Below are 21,689 nucleotides of genomic sequence, written 5' to 3'. Positions count from 1 at the left end.
GAATTGAGGCACCTTGGACTTGCATTCCCACCATTAATGTTTTCTTCACTGTTAATAATCTCAACCTGATGAAAAGGACTTTAAAGAACTGGACTAACCTTTTTGGTCTTCTAATACCTCATGTTTGGTGATTAGCCAGATACGATATTTTTGGAAATTGACCAAGTTTTCTAACTTGCCGTTGAGGGTAAATGGCCATGTCTAGGATTAGTGCTGAAGTTGGTGGCAAATGTAATAACTAGAGAACAAATGGATTCTACCCAGAAAATTAAAATGATTATGTTCCATTCTCCTTTTGGGTTAGAGGTTATTTAGCCTGGTCTCTACAAAGACACAGAGCTTTTCATCATGGTCTTTCTAAACTAATCTTGTTATTTTTTTTGTAGACCTGCATATTCTTAAGTGTATATGGGGAAAGAAAATAAGGAAGGACTAAGTGACTCTTAAGGATGTTTATTGGATAAAAAACTGAGACAAAGCTGAGCCGTGTCTTGAGGGATCATTCTCATTTTCTCTGTCCTTAGTGTCTCACTTCAGTACCAGAGTATTTTTATCTGTCCACATCCTGTTAGCTCTTAGAGAGGGAGGGACATCCATTCCAGTCACACTTCGCCATGATAAAAAATGTTTCCTCATGAGAAATGCCAATACAGATTTTTAAAAATCTATTCCAAATGCACTTTCTAATTTTTTTTTTGCTTTTAAAATGGCTTCTTGGAACCAGATTTATTGTATTTGTACTTAATTTTTGTTCTCATCTAAATGCATTTTCTGACTGTATAGAAGAAGCTTTGTTATGTAATTTAATAATAAATTAGAAATCTAAATGGTTGTGCCTGTGGTTGTTTGTATTGAAGCCGCACCATCGAGGCAGTTTGCGGTAGTGATTATGGAATCTTTGCTGTCGATAAGTATTTCTCATCATGTCCTAAAACCCTGGGTGAAGAAGTGCTGAGAAGCTGCCTATCACCTGTTGTTCAGAAACATCATATGACTATTCCACTGATAATTTAGCCCAAGGGATGCAGGAGAACCTCTTACCAAAATAAACTTCAGAAGGTATGATTGGGAGTGTAAAATTGTAGAATTTAGCAAGATAAACAGGTTCTTAACCCTCCCTAAATAATGGCTTTTTATCCTGTAGACCAGAACTTGATTCTCTACCCCACCAGAGAATCTGAAAATCCCTCATCTTCCATTACCTCTCCACGTGTTTTTATTCATGTTTTCTTCATCTTTTTTTTTTAAGTAACGGTATAATTGAGATAAAATTCACATACCATAAAATCCACCCTTTTAGGGTGTACTGTTGGGTTTTAGTATGTTAGTTGTACGACCATCACCACTAACTTCAAAACATTTTCATCACCCCAGAAAGCAGCACTGTTCCCATTAGCAGTGACTCCCCACCCCACTCTCTGTCCTTTTTATCTGACCAGACTGTTCTTACTGATTTGGCCACCCCAGTTTTTCCTTCTCATCCATTCACATGGCTTCTGAAGTACCCCACCTTTCTTGAGATCCTGACCTTTCTTTGGCTACTAACATGTGCCCAGCTCTGTACGTGCACACCCCCACATAGACGTACATAGAGCCCAACACCACTCGTAGTGAGGTTAGCCATCCCTTTCACAGATAAGAAGACAAGCCCAGAAGGATTAAGTAATTTGCTGAAAATCAGAGTGAACAGTAAAGCAAGGATTTGAATCTTGAGGGCTTTTTGGTGCCAGATATCGTGCTGGCTCCAGAAAGTATAACTTGTGCTGCATGATCACAGGAGAAGCTAGGAAAGAAGCACCAATTTTGCCTGGTTTTAGCAGTGATACATGTAAATCTTATTTAAAGTCCTGTGGCTTGATTATTTTCAAGGAATACTAACTATTGGCTGACTGCTTAGTAAAGAGGACTCATTTGTAAATCACTTCCTTTATGAGAACGAATATATTGAAGTTGTAAAAAAATTTTTTAGTGACTTTAATTCAGGCCACACTTCCCGCTCAGCTCTTTTTGTACCTTCTAGTTTCGAACCTTCTAGTTTCAGAGGTCTTCCTAGAGATGGCCGAGGCCGAGCCGGACAGAGCACCTCAGAGCAGATCCTGAAGCCAGTTCCACCCACACTGAGGCAGTGGTGCATTTTGCTTTCTAGGTGCGATGGCTTTGATGAGCGGCCACTCCTATTATGCTGCCCTTTCTTGGGGAAAGGATCTGAGGCCCTGCCCCAACATGCCATGTCTGATGGCAGAGAGGCCCAGAATTTAAAAAAAAAAAAAAAAAAAAGTGGGTGGAGACTCTCCCTGAAGATGTTTACCATCAGGATATTTTCTCTTGTTTCTCTAAAGCAAAAGCGTGGAGAAAAGTCTGTTCCTCCTCCTGAAGTTACAGATTTGCTGGCTGAGTTGGAACAAAGAGGGATCCTGTTTTGTCTGCCGCCTTCCGCTCCACCCAGCTAAGATTTCCCACTTTGGCAGAGCTCCTCCGCTTGCACAGCTCTTTGTTACTCCCTCTCTGAAAATACTTAAAAAACTAAGAAGATTGGGTGCTGAAAATCTGTAAATGCTTAAAGGAATCCCAGATATCACTCGACGATTTTCTTGCCCTTGTCAAATCATCATCTAATTTGTTATCCTGATCTGCGGTACTCAGTTTCCGTCCTTTGGGATACGAAGCTCTTAGGAAACAGTCGCTTTCTCTTAATTACTACTTTTATTTTATTTTATTTTATTTTATTTTATTTTATTTTATTTTATTTTATTTTATTTTATTTTATTATTTTTTAGATATTCTCAAGCATCATTAGTTCATCCTTTTACTGATGAAATTGCTTACAGCTTGAGGGAGAGCAGGCAAATACAAATAGTAACTATTTTTGATTCAATGCTGAAAAAGTATGGTTCAGACAGAATCATTTCCCCCAAAGCGACAAGTTCTCTCTGAGTGTGGTACATAATTCATAAAATTCTCCCTCTTGTGGGTAATGTGCTAAGAATATGGAATCCTGTGTTTTTCACTCTGGAATAAGTCCTCAGTCGCCTCCTTGTCCTGTCCTGTCCCCCTCTGCATGTCCCTCTGAGCTGGGTGCCCTACCTCTCATGTAACCCCTTCTCAGCGTGTTCTGCACACAGCTGCCTAGTTTATCCTCCCGAACAACTTCCAACCTCTCGTCACTCTGTTCAGGAATATCTACCAGTTCCCTGTTATGTATGCCAGTGTGTTATAGTGAGTTAACACCTGGAATACACACCTGGAGCTTTGCCACGTTCATACACACATCACACAACATCCTGTTCACTTAGTGAGGTAGTATTTGTTTACACAAAAACAAGCCCAAGAGATCAGAGTGCTCCTGGTAGCCACCAGCTGCTCTTTGCCTAACCACAGCATCCTCCTCCCTTGTGAGCTGCAGTCAGCAGGGCTACCTGATGGAGTAGGAAGAACAAATCTTGGAGTCAGACGTCCTGCGTTCTGGCACTGGAACAGATACATTTAGGCCATGGGCAAAGTCACTAAACCACTCTTAAGTTCAATCTTTTCTGCAGAGTGGTCTCTAGTGGCTTTATGCAGTTGTAGAGATTGAATCAAGTAAAACATAATAGTGGCACAGAATTCCTCAGGATGTCCTCAGGAAACTGTGGGGGCAGAGGGAGGGTTCCACTAGACTGTGAGTCCCTGGAGAGCTAGGGCAGTGTTCTTTTCCTTCATGTCATGTGTATGAACTTTATGCAGAAACTGTCACATAACTCTTCTAAGTTCAATTAACTCTGACTCAGAGCCCTGTCCTACTGGGCCTAGCAAAAAAAAAAAAGAACCTCGGTCATAATTGAATCTCCTTCCCTTTGTGTCTTGGCTTGTACAAAGCTATCAAGAGTCTTTCAACATCTAGAACATTTGAGACAGGCACTCTAATCCACACTGAACCCCACACTAAACCCAGTATGTTCACTTTCTGAGCCCACGTATGTCACCCTTGGGCACAGGGATCTTTACCAAGGAGCTCCTGAGCCTTGGGTTCGTCCTCCCTGGTGCACCCCAACCCACAGCCATTCCCCTGAGGTGCTGCCACTCTGCGGAGGACTGTGAGGGACTGGGACACTAGTAGAGGGTGAGGCACAGCGGATACCAGTGACCCACACACACCTCCCAGTCTGCCAGAGCACATCTCCCCCCGCTGCCCGTCCCTTGGTCTTGCCCTTGGTCTTCCCACCTTCCTCTCTCCCCATTCCTTCCAGGGTGAGACACTACTCCCTTAAGACGCACACCACACCGTTGAGGTCTCCTCTGTGGGGATGGTGAGGTGGAAGAATGAGATTCTAATCCCCTGAGGAGCTCATTCTCCTGGTGGTCACCTCAGTACTTGGCAGATGGTAGGCGTGACGTGCTTGTCGACTAAAAATGGTGGAAGGAATTTAAAAAGAGAAAAAAAAAAAAACCACTGCAAAGTTTTAACACTAATTTGCTGTGTTTGGAAGCTCAGGACTCACATCCCAGCGCTCAGAGGTGGTCCTGCTCCGTGCCCTCTCGTCTCCACACAGCTCAGAGGGAGTGCCTCCCAGAACACTGTGTGATTTGCCTGCATCTCAGGACTGTGGAGTACAGAGTCCCAGTCCTTCCAGGGCTCTCACTGGGGCGATTTTGCCCCTCCCGCGGGGGGACGGTTGGCAGTGTCACAACCGTGGTAACGTGGGGAGGATGCCGCTGGGAGTTCACGTTAGAGGCCAGAGGTGCTACTGACTACCCTACGGTGCGCAGGATGGCCACCGCCACCCTGGCAAAGAATCCTGCAGCCCCAAATGCCTGTAGTGCCAGTGTTGGGAAACCCTGGCTCAAGTTGAATTCATGTTAAAGTTGGTCATGTTCCTCAGGGATGAAAATTACTCAAATAGGTTCCATAACCACTGACTATCCTTACCACCCTTGACTGGCTCGAACTGCTTCTAGGACAAAGCTGGCGCACGTGATCTTCACTGCCCCTCGCCCTGCCTTTCCTTCCTGCTTTCACCCAGTCACTTCTTCAGCCCATCCCAAGTGGCTTGAGGTTCCAAAGACTTTGTAAAGTTCCTCTTTTGGAATGGCCTCCCTTCCAAGCCTGCCTGGGAAGCACTTCTCCTTGTTTTAAAACCCTACTGTGGGAAGTAACTGCTATGGGGTTTCTTTTGGGGGTGATGCAGTGCACTACATAGAGATCTACATAGAGATAGTGGTAGCGCAGTGTTGTGAATGTGCTAAATGCTGTTGAGCTGTACATTTTAAAAGACTTGTGTCATGTAAATTTCACTTCCATTTAAAAAACAAAACACTACTTAAATGGCCTCTCCTCTGGGAAGACTTCCTGACCTGCCCCTCCATTGTGTCTCTTATCTTCCTTAGTGCTCCCACAACCTCAGTCAGCAAACCTAGTAGATGCTCCATCATTATTGAGGAAGAGAAAGACGGAGAGGTGAGTGGAAGGACCCAGTTGCCCTGCATTATGTTGGCTGTAACGCTGGGACATGAATGTCCTCAAATGTCATGGCCTCTTCGTTAACTGCAGCCTCACTGTTTTAGAGCAGCTCAGCCCTTCCGTTTCCTTTCCCTGTGACCAGTCAGGGAGAGTAGGCACCACAGTATGGGGTGCCTCTTTTCCCACAACGATTTCAAGACAATCCATTGTCAAAGAAAGCTTGGAACCAAAGAGTGATTACAAACCAGGACTACACTACCAGCTCACTGGAGCGTGACCATCAAGAAAATTCCACTTTGTGGAATTCAGAAAGCTGCTTGTCAGTCAGTCCCTTTAATCCTTGTGGGGACCATCCCTGCCATTCCAGAGCAGGCAGGACTTGAGCCTGTGAGAAAAATGGGGCAGTTTCATAGTATCTATCAAAATCATAAGTTAATGTAACCTTTGACTAAGCAATTCCATTTCTAAGAATCAACCTTATAAGTACAAAAAGATGTGTAAATAAGGATGTTCATAGCAGCATTGACTCTAAAAGAAAGACTATAAGTAACCTAATGTGCATCAGAGGGAAGATGGCTAAATTATGTAAATCTATATCATGGAATACTATTCAGCTGTTTAAAAAGAATGCTCATTTACTATGTCCTGATACAGAATGATCTCCAAGCTATGTTAAGTGGGAAAAAAATGATATGCATGTGTCATATACACGTAATATGTTTGGTTTTTTTAGTCTAAAGTTTATTTTGAGAGAGAGAGCATGCAACTGGGGAACGGGCAGAGAGAGAGAAAGAGAGAGAGAATCCCAAGCAGGCTCTGTGCCACTAGCACAGAGCCTGATGTGGGACTGGAACCCACGAACCGTGAGATCATGATCTGAGCTGAAGTCAGACCCTTAACTGCCTGAGCCACCCAGGCGCCCCCATAATATGTTTTTTAAAAAGTTTTATTGGGAAGCCTGACTGGCTCAGTCAGAAGAGCATGAGACCCTTGATCTCGAGGTCATGAGTTTGAGCCCCATGTTGGATGGACGTAGAGATTACTGAAAGAACCCTAAAAAAAAAAAAAACCAAACATTAAAAATAAATAAAAACAGCTTTATTGAGTTATAATTGGCATACAATAAACTCCATATATTTAAACTGAACAATTTGATCACCATAATCAAGACAGTGGACATATCCATCATCCCCCAAAGTTTCCTGATGCCCCTTTATAAGTCCCTCCCTCTAACCCCTCCTCATCCTCTCATCCCCAAGCAGCCACTGCTCTGCTCTCTCACTACAGATTAGTTTACATCTTCTAAAGGTTTATAGACATGGATTCATACAATATGTATTCTTTTGGAGTGGGTCTGCCTTCTTTCTCTTAGCATAATTATTTTGAGATTTATCCATGTTATTGTGTGTACCGATAGACCATTCTGTTTTCTTGCTGAATAGTATTCCATTGCATGAATGTACCACAATTTGCTCATCCACTTCTCTGTTGTTGGACATTTGGGTTGTTCCCAGTTTGGGACAATTACAAATAAACCTACTGTGAACATTCATGTCCATGTCTATGTATGGGCATGTATTTCCCTTTCTCTTAGGTAAATACCTAGGAGTGGAATGACTAGACCAATTGGCTAGTGTGTGTTTAACTTTTTAAGAAATTGCCAAGTTGTTTTCCAAAGGGTACTATTTTATAATCCAGTCTGTGAGAATTCCAGTTCATCCACATCCTCACCAATGTTTGGTATAAGTCTGTTAAACATTAACCATTCTCATAGGTTTGTAGTGATGTCTTCATTGTGGTTTTAGCATACATTTTCTTAACATCTAATGGTGTCATGTGTTTGTCATTATATATATATATATATATATATATATATATATATATATATATATATATATTTGGTGAAATGTCTGTTTAAAATCTTTTGCTCACTTTTTTTTTGAATTTGGGAAATAGTATATTAAACATACCTGTACACATCATACAATTATCAATATTTTGCTAATATTGTTCCATGTATTTTTTTGCATTTATCTATCCTCCATTTCTTCCACTCCCTCCTTCTTTCCCTCTTTCCCTCCATTCTTTCCTTCCTCTCTTCCTTCCTTGCTTTCTTTCTTTGATGAAATATTTTATTTTTATTTTTTTAATTTTATTTTTTTAATTTACATCCAAATTAGTTAGCATATAGTGCAACAATGATTTCAGGAGTAGATTCCTTCATGCCCCTTACCCAATTAGCCCATCCCCCCCCCACAACCCCTCCAGTAACCCTCTGTTTGTTCTCCATATTTAAGAGTCTCTTCTGTTTTGTCCCCCTCCCTATTTTTGTATTATTTTTGTGTCCCTTCCCTTATGTTCATCTGTTCTGTGTCTTAAAGTCCTCATGAGTGAAGTCATATGATATTTGTCTTTCTCTGACTAATTTCCCTTAGCAAATACCCTCTAGTTCCATCCACGTAGTTCCAAATGGCAAGATTTCATTCTTTTTGATTGCCGAGTAATACTCCATTGTATATATACACCACATCTTCTTTATCCATTCATCCATCAATGGACATTTGGGCTCTTTCCATACTTTGGCTATTGTTGATAGTGCTGCTATAAACATTGGGGTGCATGTGTCCCTTCAAAACAGCATAGCTGTATCCCTTGGATAAATACCTAGTGGCACAATTGCTGGGTCATAGGGTAGTTCTATTTTTAGTTTTTTGAGGCACCTCCATACTGTTTTCCAGAGTGGCTGCACCAGCTTGCATTCCCATCAGCAATGCAAATGAAATCCTCTTTCTCTGCATCCTTGCCAACATCTGTTATTGTCCGAGTTGTTAATGTTAGCCATTCTGACAGGTGTAAGGTGGTATCATTGTGGTTTTGATTTGGATTTCCCTGATGATGAGTGATGTTGAGCATGTTTTCATGTGTCAGTTGGCCATCTAAATGTCTTCTCTGGAGAAGTGTCTATTTATGTCTTTTGCCCATTTCTTCACTGGATTATTTGCTTTTTGGGTGTTGAGTTTGAGAAGTTCTTTATAGATTTTGGATAATAACCCTTTAACTGATATGTCATTTGCAAATATCTTCTCCCATTCTGTCGGTTGCCTTTTAGTTTTGCTGATTGTTTCCTTCGCTGTGCAGAAGTTTTTATTTTGATGAGGTCCCAGTAGTTCATTTTTGCTTTTGTTTCCCATGCCTCCAGAGATGTGTTGAGTAAGAAGTTGCTGCAACCAAGATCAGAGAGGTTTTTGCCTGCTTTCTCCTCAAGGATTCTGGTGGCTTCCTATCTTCCTATCTTCCTATTTTACATTTAGGTCTTTCCATTTTGAGTTTATTTTTGTGTATGGTGTAAGAAAGTGGTCCAGTTTCATTTTTCTGCACGTCACTTTCCAGTTTTCCCAGCGCCACTTGCTGAAGAAACTGTCTTTAATCCATTGGATATTCTTTCCTGCTTTGTCAAAGATCAGTTGGCCATACGTTTGTGGGTCCATTTCCGGGTTCTTTATTCTGTTCCATTGATCTGAGTGTCTGTTGTGCCACTAACATTTTGCTCACTTTTATGGATTATTTTGTGTGTAGAATATTGGGAAAGATACTGGAGATGGTATGAGCAGCCACCTCTGGGAAACAGAACAAGCAAACTGGAGGCCATAGATGAAAAGAACTCTTATTTTCTCTCCCTGTATATACTGTATTCTATAATTGTTTATATTTTGTAAAGGGGAAATAGGCTGCTTAGAAAAATGACAGTATTGCAAACATGTTTTTTAATTTATGAATAGAGATTGTTCTGTTAAGCCAAGAGCACTTCAGAAACTCCACACTGGTAGAAAATTGGAGCACTGAAGTATTAATGGAACCGTGAGATTTTTACATTGTATCCTATTTAATCATTTATGGTGGCACACACATGGCAATGATGCCATCTGGGCCATGGCTCCTCTAAGACCCCATCAAGCAGGGTTTGGCATTTATGTTTAAGTGAATATTGTTCCAGCTTTTTAATTTCCTCCCCTTTCCGTGCTCCAGCCCTGCTTCCCACCTGGGACATGACTTAGATTAGTAGGTGTTCTGATCCTCAGTAGGTAACTTCTTCGTCCAAGTTCATGTCCTTTTAAGAAAACAATGGTGAATTAATAAATGCCTTATCTTCTAAGACCTCTTTGTGACTCTATTCTGGTCCTACTCTTTGATCCAACCCACTAATTAGTTCATAAAAATTTCACATAAACTAAAACTCATCTTGTAGGCTGGGCTGGGTTCTGTGAGATTAATATTTAACTCCAAGGAGGCATGGACATTTGCCTTAAAGAAGTTATTTATTCTAGGGAAGGATCTATATTGCTTTCATTATTTGAATGCCATTGATTGTACTATGAAATTGTATTTCAGCCTAACACTCCCTGTATTCCTCTATTGAAAACGGGAAACTCTTATGGATCAATTCACCGGTTCAGCATCTGGGGGGTTTTGTACTTCTTTTTTCCTGACAGAAGAAATGTGTGTTTGTTATGGAAATAAGGATCAAATAGAAAAATTAAAGGAAAATAAATATTACCTGTTTCACTAACATTCTATGATAATGGCTATCACTTGAATTTTTTTTTTCATTTTTGAAATACCTAAACACTTATATGCATATATTTTTTTAAAGTTGGGATCATGTGGTACATTCTTTCTTGTGACCAGATTTTTTTCATGTACTAGAACATACACAGCTTCCATGTCATTACGTTTTCATACATGGCATACTTTGCAGTGGCCACACCGAATTTTATTATGCAGACACCTAATTCCTGCTTGCTTAATTACATAAATATAACCAACAATTATTTTTTATATTTCTCTCTTTTTTTTTTTTTTTTTTTTTTTTAAGTAGGCCCCACGCCCAGTGTGGAGCCCAGTGCAGGACCTGAACTCATGACGCTGAGATCAAGACCCTAGCTGCGATCAAGAGTAGGACACCTAACCAACTGAGCCAACCAGGCGCCCCCCCAACACCCTATTTTTTAACTCTAAAGTAGTTTCCAGGTTTACCCCATTATTATGAATAACTAAGCAACACTTGGTTTTTCTTTTTAAAAATCTTGAAAGGAAACATTCTGCCAACACCCAAGACATCTGCTTCCTCTTGGCTTCTTTCTGGGTGTGTGTATTTGTTTTTTGAAGTGGATGTAGTTGAGCTCTTCAGTTTGCCCCGAAGAATGTCCAGGCTGTTTCTCGTGGGTATAAGAAAAAGAGATCCCAAGTAGGCTATGCCTGAGTAGAAGGAGTAGCACTCACCCGTTTACAGTGGGCCAGGAATATTTTCGCGGAAGCAGGGCTGCGGAGAGCTAAGTGACCTCCCCTGGAAGTTTCCTTTTAAAACTCTTAAGTCTCATGGACACCGCCTATTCTTTGGAACACTCCTCCTCCTATTTATTGGTTCATTACTACAGCCATTCTCAATCCTTGTTGTGTACTAGAATCACTTGGGAAAGAGGGGTTTAAACATATATGTATATATGTGTATGTAGATAGATAGATATGGATAGATATGAAATTGCGGTATATATCGCTATATAGATGCATGGATAGATGGATAGATAGATAGATAGATAGATAGATAGATAGATAGATAGATAAATAGATATGCCAGATCTACCCCCAGTTTTGATCCAGTTGGACTTGGGGTGGAGCCCAGGACAGAGAACCTCTGCTTTTATGGCTCTTTATTCTCCAGTGGGGCTTGAGTCACTGCCCTTGGTACTGAACCTCTTTAAGCCACAGGCTGCTCTCAGGGAGTCCCCACTTCCCCCTGGGCTCTGCCAAAGTCATAAGCAGCTGTTTCAGAAATGCTGATGCATAGAGGAAATGTATCCCAGCTCACTCCTAGTGATCAGGGTGAAAAGATCAGCATTTCGCTGCAGCTGCATCCACCTCCCTGGATAGCCAATTAGCCACAGAAACAGCAGACACTGCCTGAAGGAGCTCTTTCGGGGCTGAGCTTTTAATGCCCAGAAGCACATTAGGTAGCTAAACAATACTATATTCACATCAGGCAGAACCATCTTGCTTTGGGTTGCAGTATTTATTTTTTGGAGAAAGGGGGCCTTGACTTAGACCTGGAACTTGGTAGCACCTGGATAGCTGGAGAAGAGGGAGAAGCATGGCTGGCATTCTGGGGACACAGCCAGCTGTGGAGGAGGGATCATTAAACCCAGAGTCAGAAGATACAGGTTTGAATCTCATCTCTACTTTTGCCTAGCAGGAGGACCTTGCAGTTAATACAGCTAATGGTCAATTCCTACTCTATAAAACATGGATAAAGCTGGGCACCATAATGCTGTCATAATTATGCTCTAATTATGTTGTCAGAGTTATGGGAAGTAAAGTTTATAAGTATGTCAGCAAATTCAGGAGTGCAGGACTGACCTGGCAGAAGAGAGATTTTTGTGTTTGTGCTAATGGTCAGAAACCAGGCTTCTTATGCTTCTTTAGTCCCCACTCTTGCTGATGTGGGGGAGGAGAGAATACTCAGGGAGCGGCTGACAGCCATCTTCAACAATGATAAGAGCAGCTAAGGAGGAGAAATGTGAGATACATTCTGTGAGGTGGCAGGGGACAGGCAGATGGAGCCCAGCAATCAGTATAACAAGCTCTCTGGGTGATTCTGATGCACACAGACATCTGAGAACCATCACTCTGGAGTATTTCTTTGTATGAATAATCACACTGTATGTAGCCATTCTACTGTAGATGCATAATTTTTTTACCTTGGAACTATTACAAATTGTGCTGCCCTGAACATTCTTGAACACGGGTTTGGGGACACATACATACACTTTTCTGTCGGTTATTTAAATCTGGGAGTAGGAAGGTTAGATTATAGGTTATACCTATATTTAGCTTTAGGATATACTGTCACAGTTTTCCAAAGCGATGGTAGCAGTTTCCATTCCCACCAACAGTGTATGAATATTCCAGTTCTTCCACATCCTCACTGACACTTGGTTGTCAGTCTGAATTTGCATACGATCCAGCAATTCTGTTTCTGGGTATATGCCCAAAAAAATTGAAATCAGGGTCTCTAAGAATTATGTGTACACTGATGTCCATAGCATTATTCACAATAATCAAAAGTGTAGAAGCAACCCAAGTCTCTATTGATGGATGAATGGATCAGCAAAATGCAGTTTGTATGTATGGTGGAATACTACTCAGCCCTAAAAAGGAAGCAAATCCTAACACGTGCTACAACATGGATGAAACTTGAAGACATTATGCCAAGTGAGAGAAGCCAGTGACAAAAACAAACACTGTATGATCCCACTTATATGAGGTACCTAGAACCGTCAAATTCTTAGAGACAGAAAACAGAATAGAAAATAGGTGATTGCCATGGACCAGGAGGAGGGGGCAATATGGAGTTAGTGTTCAATGGATACAGAGTTTTAGCTTGGCAAGATGAAAGGAGTTCTGGAGATGGACGGTGGTGATGGTTGCACAAAAGTATGAATGTTCTTACTGAACTGTACCCTTAAAAATGCATAAGGTGGACGACACCTGGGTGGCTCAGTCGGTGGAGCGTCCGACTCTTGATCTCAGCTCAGATCATGATCCCAGGGATGTGGGCTCACGCCCCACATCAGGCTCTCTACTGAGTGTGGAGTCTGCTTAAGATTCATTCTCTCTCTCTCTCTCTCTCTCTCTCTCTCTCTCTCTCTCCGGAAAATAAATAAAAAATGAGTAAGATGGGTGCTTACTTTGGCAGTGCAGGGACTAAAATTGGAATTAAGAGAAGATTAGTATGTCCCCTGTGCAAGAATAACATGCAAATTCTTTTTTTGTTTCCATTTTTTTTTTAAATGAGTAAGAGGGGCACCTGGATAGCTAAGCTGGTTAAGCATCCAACTCTTGATATCAGCTCAGGTCATGATCTCACAGTTCATGAGCTCAAGCCCTGCATCAGGCTCTGCACTGACAGTGTGGAGCCTGCTTGGGATTCTTTCTTTCCCTCTCTCTGCCCCTCCCCCACTCATGCTCTCTCAAAATAAGTAAACTTTTAAAAAAATGAATAATAAGTTTTATGTTATGTGTATTTTACCACAATTAAAAATGAAGAATAAACACTGTGAACTTAAAACTGAAAGGGGCGCCTGGGTGGCTCAGTCGGTTAAGCGTCCGACTTCGGTTCAGGTCATGATCTCGCAGTCTGTGAGTTCGAGCCCCGCGTCAGGCTCTGTGCTGACAGCTCAGAGCCTGGAGCCTGTTTCAGATTCTGTGTCTCCCCCTGTCTCTGACCCTTCCCCGTTCATGCTCTGTCTCTCTCTGTCTCAAAAATAAATAAATATTGAAAAAAAAAAACTGAGGAGAGATTCTCTGCTGTCAGGGTAGAAGCCAAAGATGTCATTTTTATTCCCTCATGTTCATGGCTGTGTGTAATAACAATAATTTAATTTTAACACTTGCAAAACTTTGTTTTCTCATCTGTAAAATGGGAAAACCAATTCCTACTTAAAATAAATTGTCACTGGGAACAAATGAGATAGTATATGCGAAAAAGTAAGTGGTACCTAGTAGATGTGCAGTAAATGTCAATTGACTGATTTGTTCTTGTAAAACAGAGCTTTTGGGAGTGGAATAGAGGATCTCATGATTTTTCCCCAGGTAATTGGCATTAAGAATGAGACTGAGGGAGGGGCACCTGGGTGGCTCAGTCAGTTAAGCGTCCGACTTAGGCTCAGGTCATGACCTTGCAGTTTGTGAGTTCAAGCCCTGAGTCAGGCTCTGTGCACACAGCTCAGAGCCTGGAGCCTGCCTCAGATTGTCTTCCTCACTCTCTGCCCCTCCCCACCTTCTCTCAAAAGTAAATAAACATTTAAAAAAAAATTTTGTTTTAATGAGACTGGGGGGCTCCTGGGTGGCCCAGTAGAGGTTAAGCTCTGACTCCAGCTCAGGTCATGATCTTACAGTTTGTGAGTTTGAGCTCCGCATCGGGCTCTCTGCTATCAGCACAGAGCCCGCTTCACATCCTCTGCCTCCCTCTCTCTCTCTCTGCCCCTCCCCCTGCTCTCTCTCAAAAATGGATAAACATTTTTAAAAAACGAGATGGAAGTTTTTGGTGAAAATGAAAATCTGCAGTTCACTATTCAACTCGGGGTAACTCTACCCTCTGTTAGCCGTCTGTAAAGAGGGTGACTTCTTCATGTCTGTTCTCTCCAGTCACATGCCCGTGTCCCCAGATGGAGGGTTTTCTGAATTTCTGCCTCACTGAATTCCTCCTTTGAGGAGGGAGGAGGCTCCAGGGAGGTGGTTTTCCTTCCCTGCAGAACCAAGTATCCTGAGAATGAGTCTCCAGGGCTCAGCTTCCCCCAGCCACACCCCCTCCCCACCTCCCCAAGCCCCTGATGTGCCCTGGGGAAATGCCTCTGAGCAAGGAAAGCATCCTGGGGCAAGGGACTCTCTGAGAACTACAGCCCACGTTGTGGGGGGGGAGGGGGGCGGGGAGGGGAGCGGCATGGGTTTCTCAAGGAGGCTCCTTGGCGGGCAAGACTTTGCCCTTGATGGGGGTGGACCAGCCAAGCTACCCCTGGTGCCAGAACAGGGCTGGAGGAAACTCCCCAGAAACCCCAGAAACACAAGCAGCAATGCAGAGACAAAACGCTAAGGCCTCTCGTTAAAATGACGACTTGGTCTGTGAAGTAAAATCCAGACCAGATCTCGTATTCTGGCTTTGTAAATGCTGATGGCTGTAGGTGGCCAGCAAGAATGCTGACAGCATCGGAGGAGGCAGCTGGAAAGAGCACGGATTTGGAGAACAGAAAGACCTACGTGGGATTTTAAACTACAAACTGTCAGAAGCTGTTCTGTCGGATCACCGTTGTGAACTGTCGCTGGTGGGAGACAGCAGGTGCAAAAGTCATCTCAAAAGCCACTCTGAGATGTTTTTTGGTGTGGAAAGCAAAGACCCAGAGAGGTGTGGAAATTTATTTATTTATTTTTGGAAGTTTATTTATTTATTTTGAGAGAGAGAGGAGAGAGAGAATCCTGAGCCGGATGTGAGGCTCGAACCCATGAACCGTGAGACCATGACCCAAGCTGAAACCGAGTCGGACGCTCAACCCACTGAGCCACCCAGGTGTCCAAAATTTATTTTAATTAACAAGTACAACTGATAGATTTATTTTGAAGTGGTGAGTATATACAGACGGTGAAGTATTAATCATCTCCTTCCTTAACCAAAATTTCTCACAGTTCTCTAAAATGTGTTTTGCAAACCTATAGCTTTCCATTTCAGATGGATAAAGGCAACCACACATTAAACCAGCCTGATGGCAAGAGAAATGTTTTCTTGCATTGAGGGAGAACAAAGGTCGCCAAATTTTAAATTCCCAAATCTCTGCTTCAGTTAATTAATCAGCTAACCACACCTCTTTGTCGGATCCAATCTTGTGAAACCCATCTTATTATCAGCACAGACTAAGTCTTTTGATGGAACAGTATTCGAATGAAAAGGACATTGAGGTCCCCGAGATGTGCTTCAGAGCTTTTAAGTTAAAAGCTGCCTTAAAAATGTAACTCATACCTCTGATTTGATATGTTTTTTTCTAAAAGATGAAGCTTTTATTATGGTTCTAGACCTGACTCCACTGCTGTCCAGCTGCAAGACCTTGAGCAAGTTCAATTAGCCTCAGATTTCTGTACAAACAACCCCGAAGAGTTAGGAGATGTCCCTGCATGGGGCAGATGTGTGACTCTGACATCACAGTCATTAGATGGCCTGTTCCTTTCCCTGTCCAGAGCCGCCCTCTCTCCTGCCATCCACCACAACTGCATGAAGCACATAAAGAAATTGGCATACAAAATAACACGAACTGGGTGATCACAACTGAGTGAAAATCTACACCTTGCCCTGAACTCATTCATTCATCAGATATGCAATGAAGCACCTCCCACGTGCCCAGCCTTTTCCTGGGCCCTGGGCATTAGCTGTTTACAAGATAGACTTAAGACAGACTCTTCCTTGGACTTTTGTGCAACTCAACTTGTATACATTGTGTCCACACAACCAACTAAACAAAAGCCCAATGGCAAATGCTTAGAAAGAAAGAAAGAAAGAAAGAAAGAAAGAAAGAAAGAAAGAAAGAAAGAAAGAAAGACAGACATTGGGTCACCTGGGTGGCTCAGTCAGTTAAGCATCCAACCCTTGATTTCAGCTCAGATCATGCATGATCTCACAATTCATGGGATCGAGCCCCACGTCAGGCTCTGCACTGGGTGTGGAGCCTGCTTAAGATTCTCCCTCTCCCTCTGTCCCTCCCCCACTTGCCCTCTTCCTCTTTCAAAATCAAAGAGAGACATTTAAGATTGTGGTGGGGGAGAAGTAGACAGTAAACAAGTGAACAAATAAATGAACAAGATGAATTCAGAGGCTGATAAGTGCTGTACTGAAAATAAGGCTGCTGAATGTGAAAGAGAGTGAATAGAGCAATTCAGGGACATTTTTGTCTTGTTCATTACACTTTTTGCATTCTCCCAGTTTGCCACAATGAAGTATTAATTTTGTAACCAGAACAAAACGAAGGAGGGAAGAAACCACTCCACGCTGTGGGAAGTCACCCAGAGGGAGCACAAGGGGGCCCGTACACACCCAGCAGTGGAAGGGGGGTGCTGGTAAGAGGGCTTTTTCCCTGTGTCCCTCCCCTGTTATTCTGTCATCATTATAACTAAACCTGCTGCACAGGGAGCCCAAGTCGGTCTCCTCGGTGCGTGTTTACCTCCTGCCTGTTTAACCAGCTCAAGAGCAGCTCCCAAGGGCCATGATCAAACCATGAGTTCATCGCGCTTGGTTCCTCTGGGAGGGTGAGCTGGCTCAACCTGGAACTGGGTGTCTCCCTCTCGGGGGAATGTCCTGAGACCCTAGAGGGAGCCTGGCCTGGGACTTCCCTCAGCTTCCCAAAGCCCCCAACAAATTGAATGGGTTTGGGGAGAGCTGTGAGGTGGTTTGAGGGGCATGAGAAAACCACACAGGTCCATCCAAGTTGAATCCCATTACATGGACTTTCCAGCATCCAATTTGTCCCTTATGTGGACATCTTGCTACAGCCACAGGCCCTTAGAAAGTTTAGCAGATACAGGAAGGGACTCTGAGCTCAGTAGGGGAAGGAGGACGCACCAGAGGTATCTGCCTCCAGCTGGAGTAATGGGAGGGCAGGGTCCCAGCAAAGGGAAACTGGGGCAGGGGCTGAGAGAAGATCTGAGACAAGAGCCAGACCGAAGCATCCAGTTCTAGGGCGACGGCCAAGAGCAAGAATTGAATCCAAAGCAAAGGTCGGAAGAAGTGAACGCTGGGGAGTCCCTGGAGGCGATGCCGATGCCAAGAGAGCGAGGTTTTCTGGAGATCCGCCGAGTCAGGCCAAGGAAAGAGAGAGCTTCTAGGGGCTTCCAGCCCCTTGAAAACACCCACTCCATCCCACCCATGTTGTGCCAGTTTTGTGTGTCCTTCCAGTCAGGAGAGGCTGGCATGTGTGAGGCGGCGGTTTTGAGGGAAATTGAAAGTGGCTGCTGCTTAAATCTCTGCCAGGTCCAGCTACAGCACAGAGAGCCCTTAGCTGAGCTCTGCTACTATAAAGCAGCTCGCTGTGTATTCAGGACAAATTCCTTCTTGGAAGCCTGGAAGAAAAACGCTCAGGTATTCACATTGATTGCTTCAGCTAATGGATTATGGCGCAGAGTTTTCCTCCCTCCCACATTCCTGTTTTTTAAAAATTAAACCAAATTGTGAAAGTAATACAGAAATAAGTGCTTCTTGTAAGATGTTGAGGGTACAAGGTATATGGCATAAAAACTGAGAGGCTGCCTTTGTCCCCTCCCCAGGGTCACCCCCACCCCCACCCCAAGGGTGACTGCTGACTTCAGTTTGGTGAACATAACTTGTATTGCTTTAATGTTAAAAAAAAAAAAATGTTAAAGAATGAAGATTGCACGGGCCGGGAAGCACCAAGTTCTTGTGGAGAAGGGTTGCTTACGGCATTCATGGAGCCTGAGAGGCCCTTGGGACACTGGTCCTTGCGACACGCACAGCCCTCCTGCACACTGCGCCCCTGGGAGGGTCCCAAGAAGACCAGATCTCCTCTCACCCAGAAACCTCATCCTCTTACAGGCAACTGTGCAAAAGGGGATCCTTGTTAAAATGTCCTTGAGGAGCCTACAATTCAAAGCACATTAAGAAACACATAGAAGAAAATTCTCCATCCAATGAAAACAAGTGGGGAAACTCTGGAGACATGGCAGGACACTGAGGCGAGAATGTGGGCCGATCGACCCCCCAGCCACCCACCTTTCCAGCTCCTCACTACTTCCTGTCTCCCACTTTGCCCCAATGGGAGAAAGAGGCTTCTGGCTGAGGGTCCTGGTAGCCTGGTGGTGCCGGGAGCCATGAAGAAAGCCAAAGCAGCTTAGAGGCCCATCCATCATTGCCAGGGGTCCCGCAACAGTCAGGTCTGGTCAGCCTCAGCACTGCAGGCTCCCAGCCGCCTGGCCTTGGGGGCTTCCTCGTGTAGCCCCACCTGTCAGCATCTTGCCTCTTCCCAGCCCTTCTGGTTGCCATGGCGACCAGCCACCTGCCCCAGTGGGGAGGCGGGGCTCTTCCCCCAGGCTCCAAGGAGCAGTGAAATCCAGGAGGCTCAGTAGCAAGAGCTGCTCCTGGAGCACTTTTTGGACTTTGCTCCCCTAGTGCTTAAGCCCTCTTGTTAAATTATAGGCAGGAAAAGAAAGAGGAGAGAAAAACCGGGCCCCTAAGTGCCCAGCAATGGGAGAAAAGATAAGCAAATAAATAATAAGTGATGGTTTATACATATTATATAGCCACTAAAAAGGATGTTCACAGAGTCTTTAATAACGCAGGGAATTGCTCGGCTCTGCAAATCTAAAGTAGGTTTGCAAGAAAATGCTCCTCAAAGAAAGGGCTTGGCAGTGCATTAATTTTAGGAAATACCACATCTCAATCCTCTCTTGGAGATTCAGGTTGCATGTCGGCATATTCAAGGCTCTGAGAAGTCTTCTAGTCAAGCACCTGTATTTAGCCTTATTTAATTCAGTGTTTTCCTCATTTACTTGATAATAGAGCCCTCTTCTGTAGACCCCCTTTCCCAGCCGCAGGGCGGAGGCCTGTCACCCTGGTTGCCTCATTGTCTCCCTACTGGTGGTGACTGTGTCTGTAGCAGAGCGTTGGCTCCCCACCCCTCCCTGGAGGCCCCAAGAGCTCTTTGATGTAGAGGTTGCGTTTCCTGCCTCCCCTTCTCACCCCCAGTTCCCACCCCAGGGCCTGGCACTGGCCCACTTTGTGGTAACACCTTTTGGAATTAGAGCCCATGTTCATTTCCAATGTAGATACTGATGATCTGACTTTTCCCTCCTTCTTATGATGGGTTTTATCATCATAGGATGAGCAACCAATCATCTGCTCCACTGTCACTAATTTACCTATAATAGGGGAGTGATCACCTACCAGGAAGGAGCCAGGTGCACTAACCGGCCTCCTGACATTGCTGTGTGGTGAGCCCAGCACTTTCTCACCTGGATCTTGGCCCATGCCAAAAAAAAAAAAAAAAAAAAAAAAAAAAAAAGCTATTCTGTGCCATGGGAAGTCATATATCGAGTGGGTTTAGAGCAAGGGTGGGCAGACCAGCCCATGGGGCAGTTCCAGTCCAGTGCATGTTTTTTGTAAATAAAGTTTTATTTATTTCCGTATTATCTATGGCTCCTTTAGGGCTACTATCTGGCCCCTTACAGAAAAAGTTTGCCAATCCCCAGTTTAGAGGATCTCTCAAGTTTCATTTATGATTTGCCTTGGGTAATAAGGAAAGGAAAAGTGTCAAGTCTGATGGAATATTGGAAATATTGTTTCAAAGCAAGAAAAAAGCAACTTGCACTCCTCAGTAATTACTAACTGCACAGAGTAGTAGTGATAATAGTAATAATAATAATAATAAGGCTGGTTTTCATGTCGTTCATCTCAGCTCTTTGCTTTGTGAAAAGCAGTTGAGCAATAAGAAGTAAGCATCTGCTTCTGATGCAGCAACTTGAAGAGTAGCTATAGCCCAGTGAGAAGGAAGGCCCTGCTTCGGGGGAGGCGGCGGAGTTAGGGCCAGGCTGCATTTAAGACAGAAGCGAGAAACAACAAACTTCTTCAAGGATGAAGTCCTGGGGCTCAGGTCAAGATTTCACGGTTCATGAGTTTGAGCCCCGCACTGGGCTCTGTGCTGTGGGATTCTCTGGCTCCCTCTCTCTCTGCCCCTCCCCAACTCATTCTTTCTCTCTCAAAATAAATAAATAGACTTCAAAAAATAAAAAATAAAAATGGATGGAGTCCTGGACGCAGGCAGCAGCTCCCAGAGCTCCCAGATCTCCTGTGATCAATCTCGTCCTCCCCCACCTGTCTGCTTCCACCCCTCCCAGGCTGTTCAACAGCATGATGTCCTCTGTGACCACCCCAGACCTCTGGGTCTTTGCTCAGGCTGTTCCCCTCCTGGGACACCCTTCCCCACCCTCCCTTCTTCCCATGCCAGCACTCAGCTCAGCCCAGAGCTCAGCTCCGCGGTGAGCCCTCTGACCCTCCTCAGCGCTGCCCTCAGCGGTTCCCTTTGCTTCCTGCCATCTTCGCACAACTCAGATTCTGTCTACCCTGCAGGTCTCTCTACCTTCCTAGGCCGCAAGCAGCTTGTGAGCAGAGACCTCATGCACTTTGCTCCTGTATGTGTGCTCGTGTAACTAGGAAAAACAGTGCAGTGTAGTTGTATTACTTTGACATATTAACCATATTTCCCCCCTTATATTTCTTTGAATCCTCATTTCCTCCATCCACTCCTATTTTTCATCTCATGGTACGAAATACCCAGGAAAAAGCAGGAAGGAAAAGGAGCCAGTTCTTGGCTTTTGTGTTTCAAAAGCCTGGTCTTTTGAAAGAACGAAAGGCTTAAGAAATAGATTTGGAAGAATAAATGTAAGATGAGTCAGAGCAGGGCTCCTACCCCGAGAATCTCTGGTCTGAAGGGAAGTGAGAAAGGCAGATTGGGGCCCTGTTTGCCAGTTTCTCCCAGGTTGAGTGTCCATGGACATAGTGGCAGTGATGGGGACACACAATGCAATTCTCAGGTGGGTGTATAAGATCCAAGAACAGAGGGGCTCTGAGCAGCTTTCTCTGATTGGGCAGATGGAAGGAGAACAGGACGCCAGAGAAGACAAACACTTGCCCAGGGGATCTGGGCAGGCA

At 43.9% G+C, this 21,689-nt stretch overlaps 1 protein-coding gene and 1 non-coding gene across 3 annotated transcripts in view; both read left to right on the top strand.

The window, feature by feature from the left end:
• Positions 1 to 15,693, top strand: part of GOSR1 (golgi SNAP receptor complex member 1) — a 64,218-nt gene extending 48,525 nt beyond the window's left edge. The window contains exon 9 of one of the 2 annotated variants that reach the window (XM_045044225.1): positions 15,671 to 15,693. In XM_045044225.1, the coding sequence (XP_044900160.1) occupies positions 15,671 to 15,678 (8 nt within the window). In that variant the 3' untranslated portion in view covers positions 15,679 to 15,693. Of the gene's footprint in view, positions 1 to 5,364; positions 5,700 to 15,670 lie in introns of those variants that run through there. The other variant, XM_045044224.1, reaches the window with a different exon arrangement.
• On the top strand, positions 13,172 to 13,275 carry LOC111557885. Its single transcript, XR_002738299.2, has one exon. It is a non-coding gene; the product is annotated as a U6 spliceosomal RNA (small nuclear RNA).
• Positions 15,694 to 21,689: the final 5,996 nt, after the last annotated feature.

This window comes from Felis catus, chromosome E1 (assembly GCF_018350175.1).
Source record: "Felis catus isolate Fca126 chromosome E1, F.catus_Fca126_mat1.0, whole genome shotgun sequence".
Lineage (NCBI taxonomy): Eukaryota > Metazoa > Chordata > Mammalia > Carnivora > Felidae > Felis > Felis catus.
The sequence above is the reverse complement of the archived record's forward strand: the minus strand, read 5'-3'. Positions and strand labels throughout refer to the sequence as shown.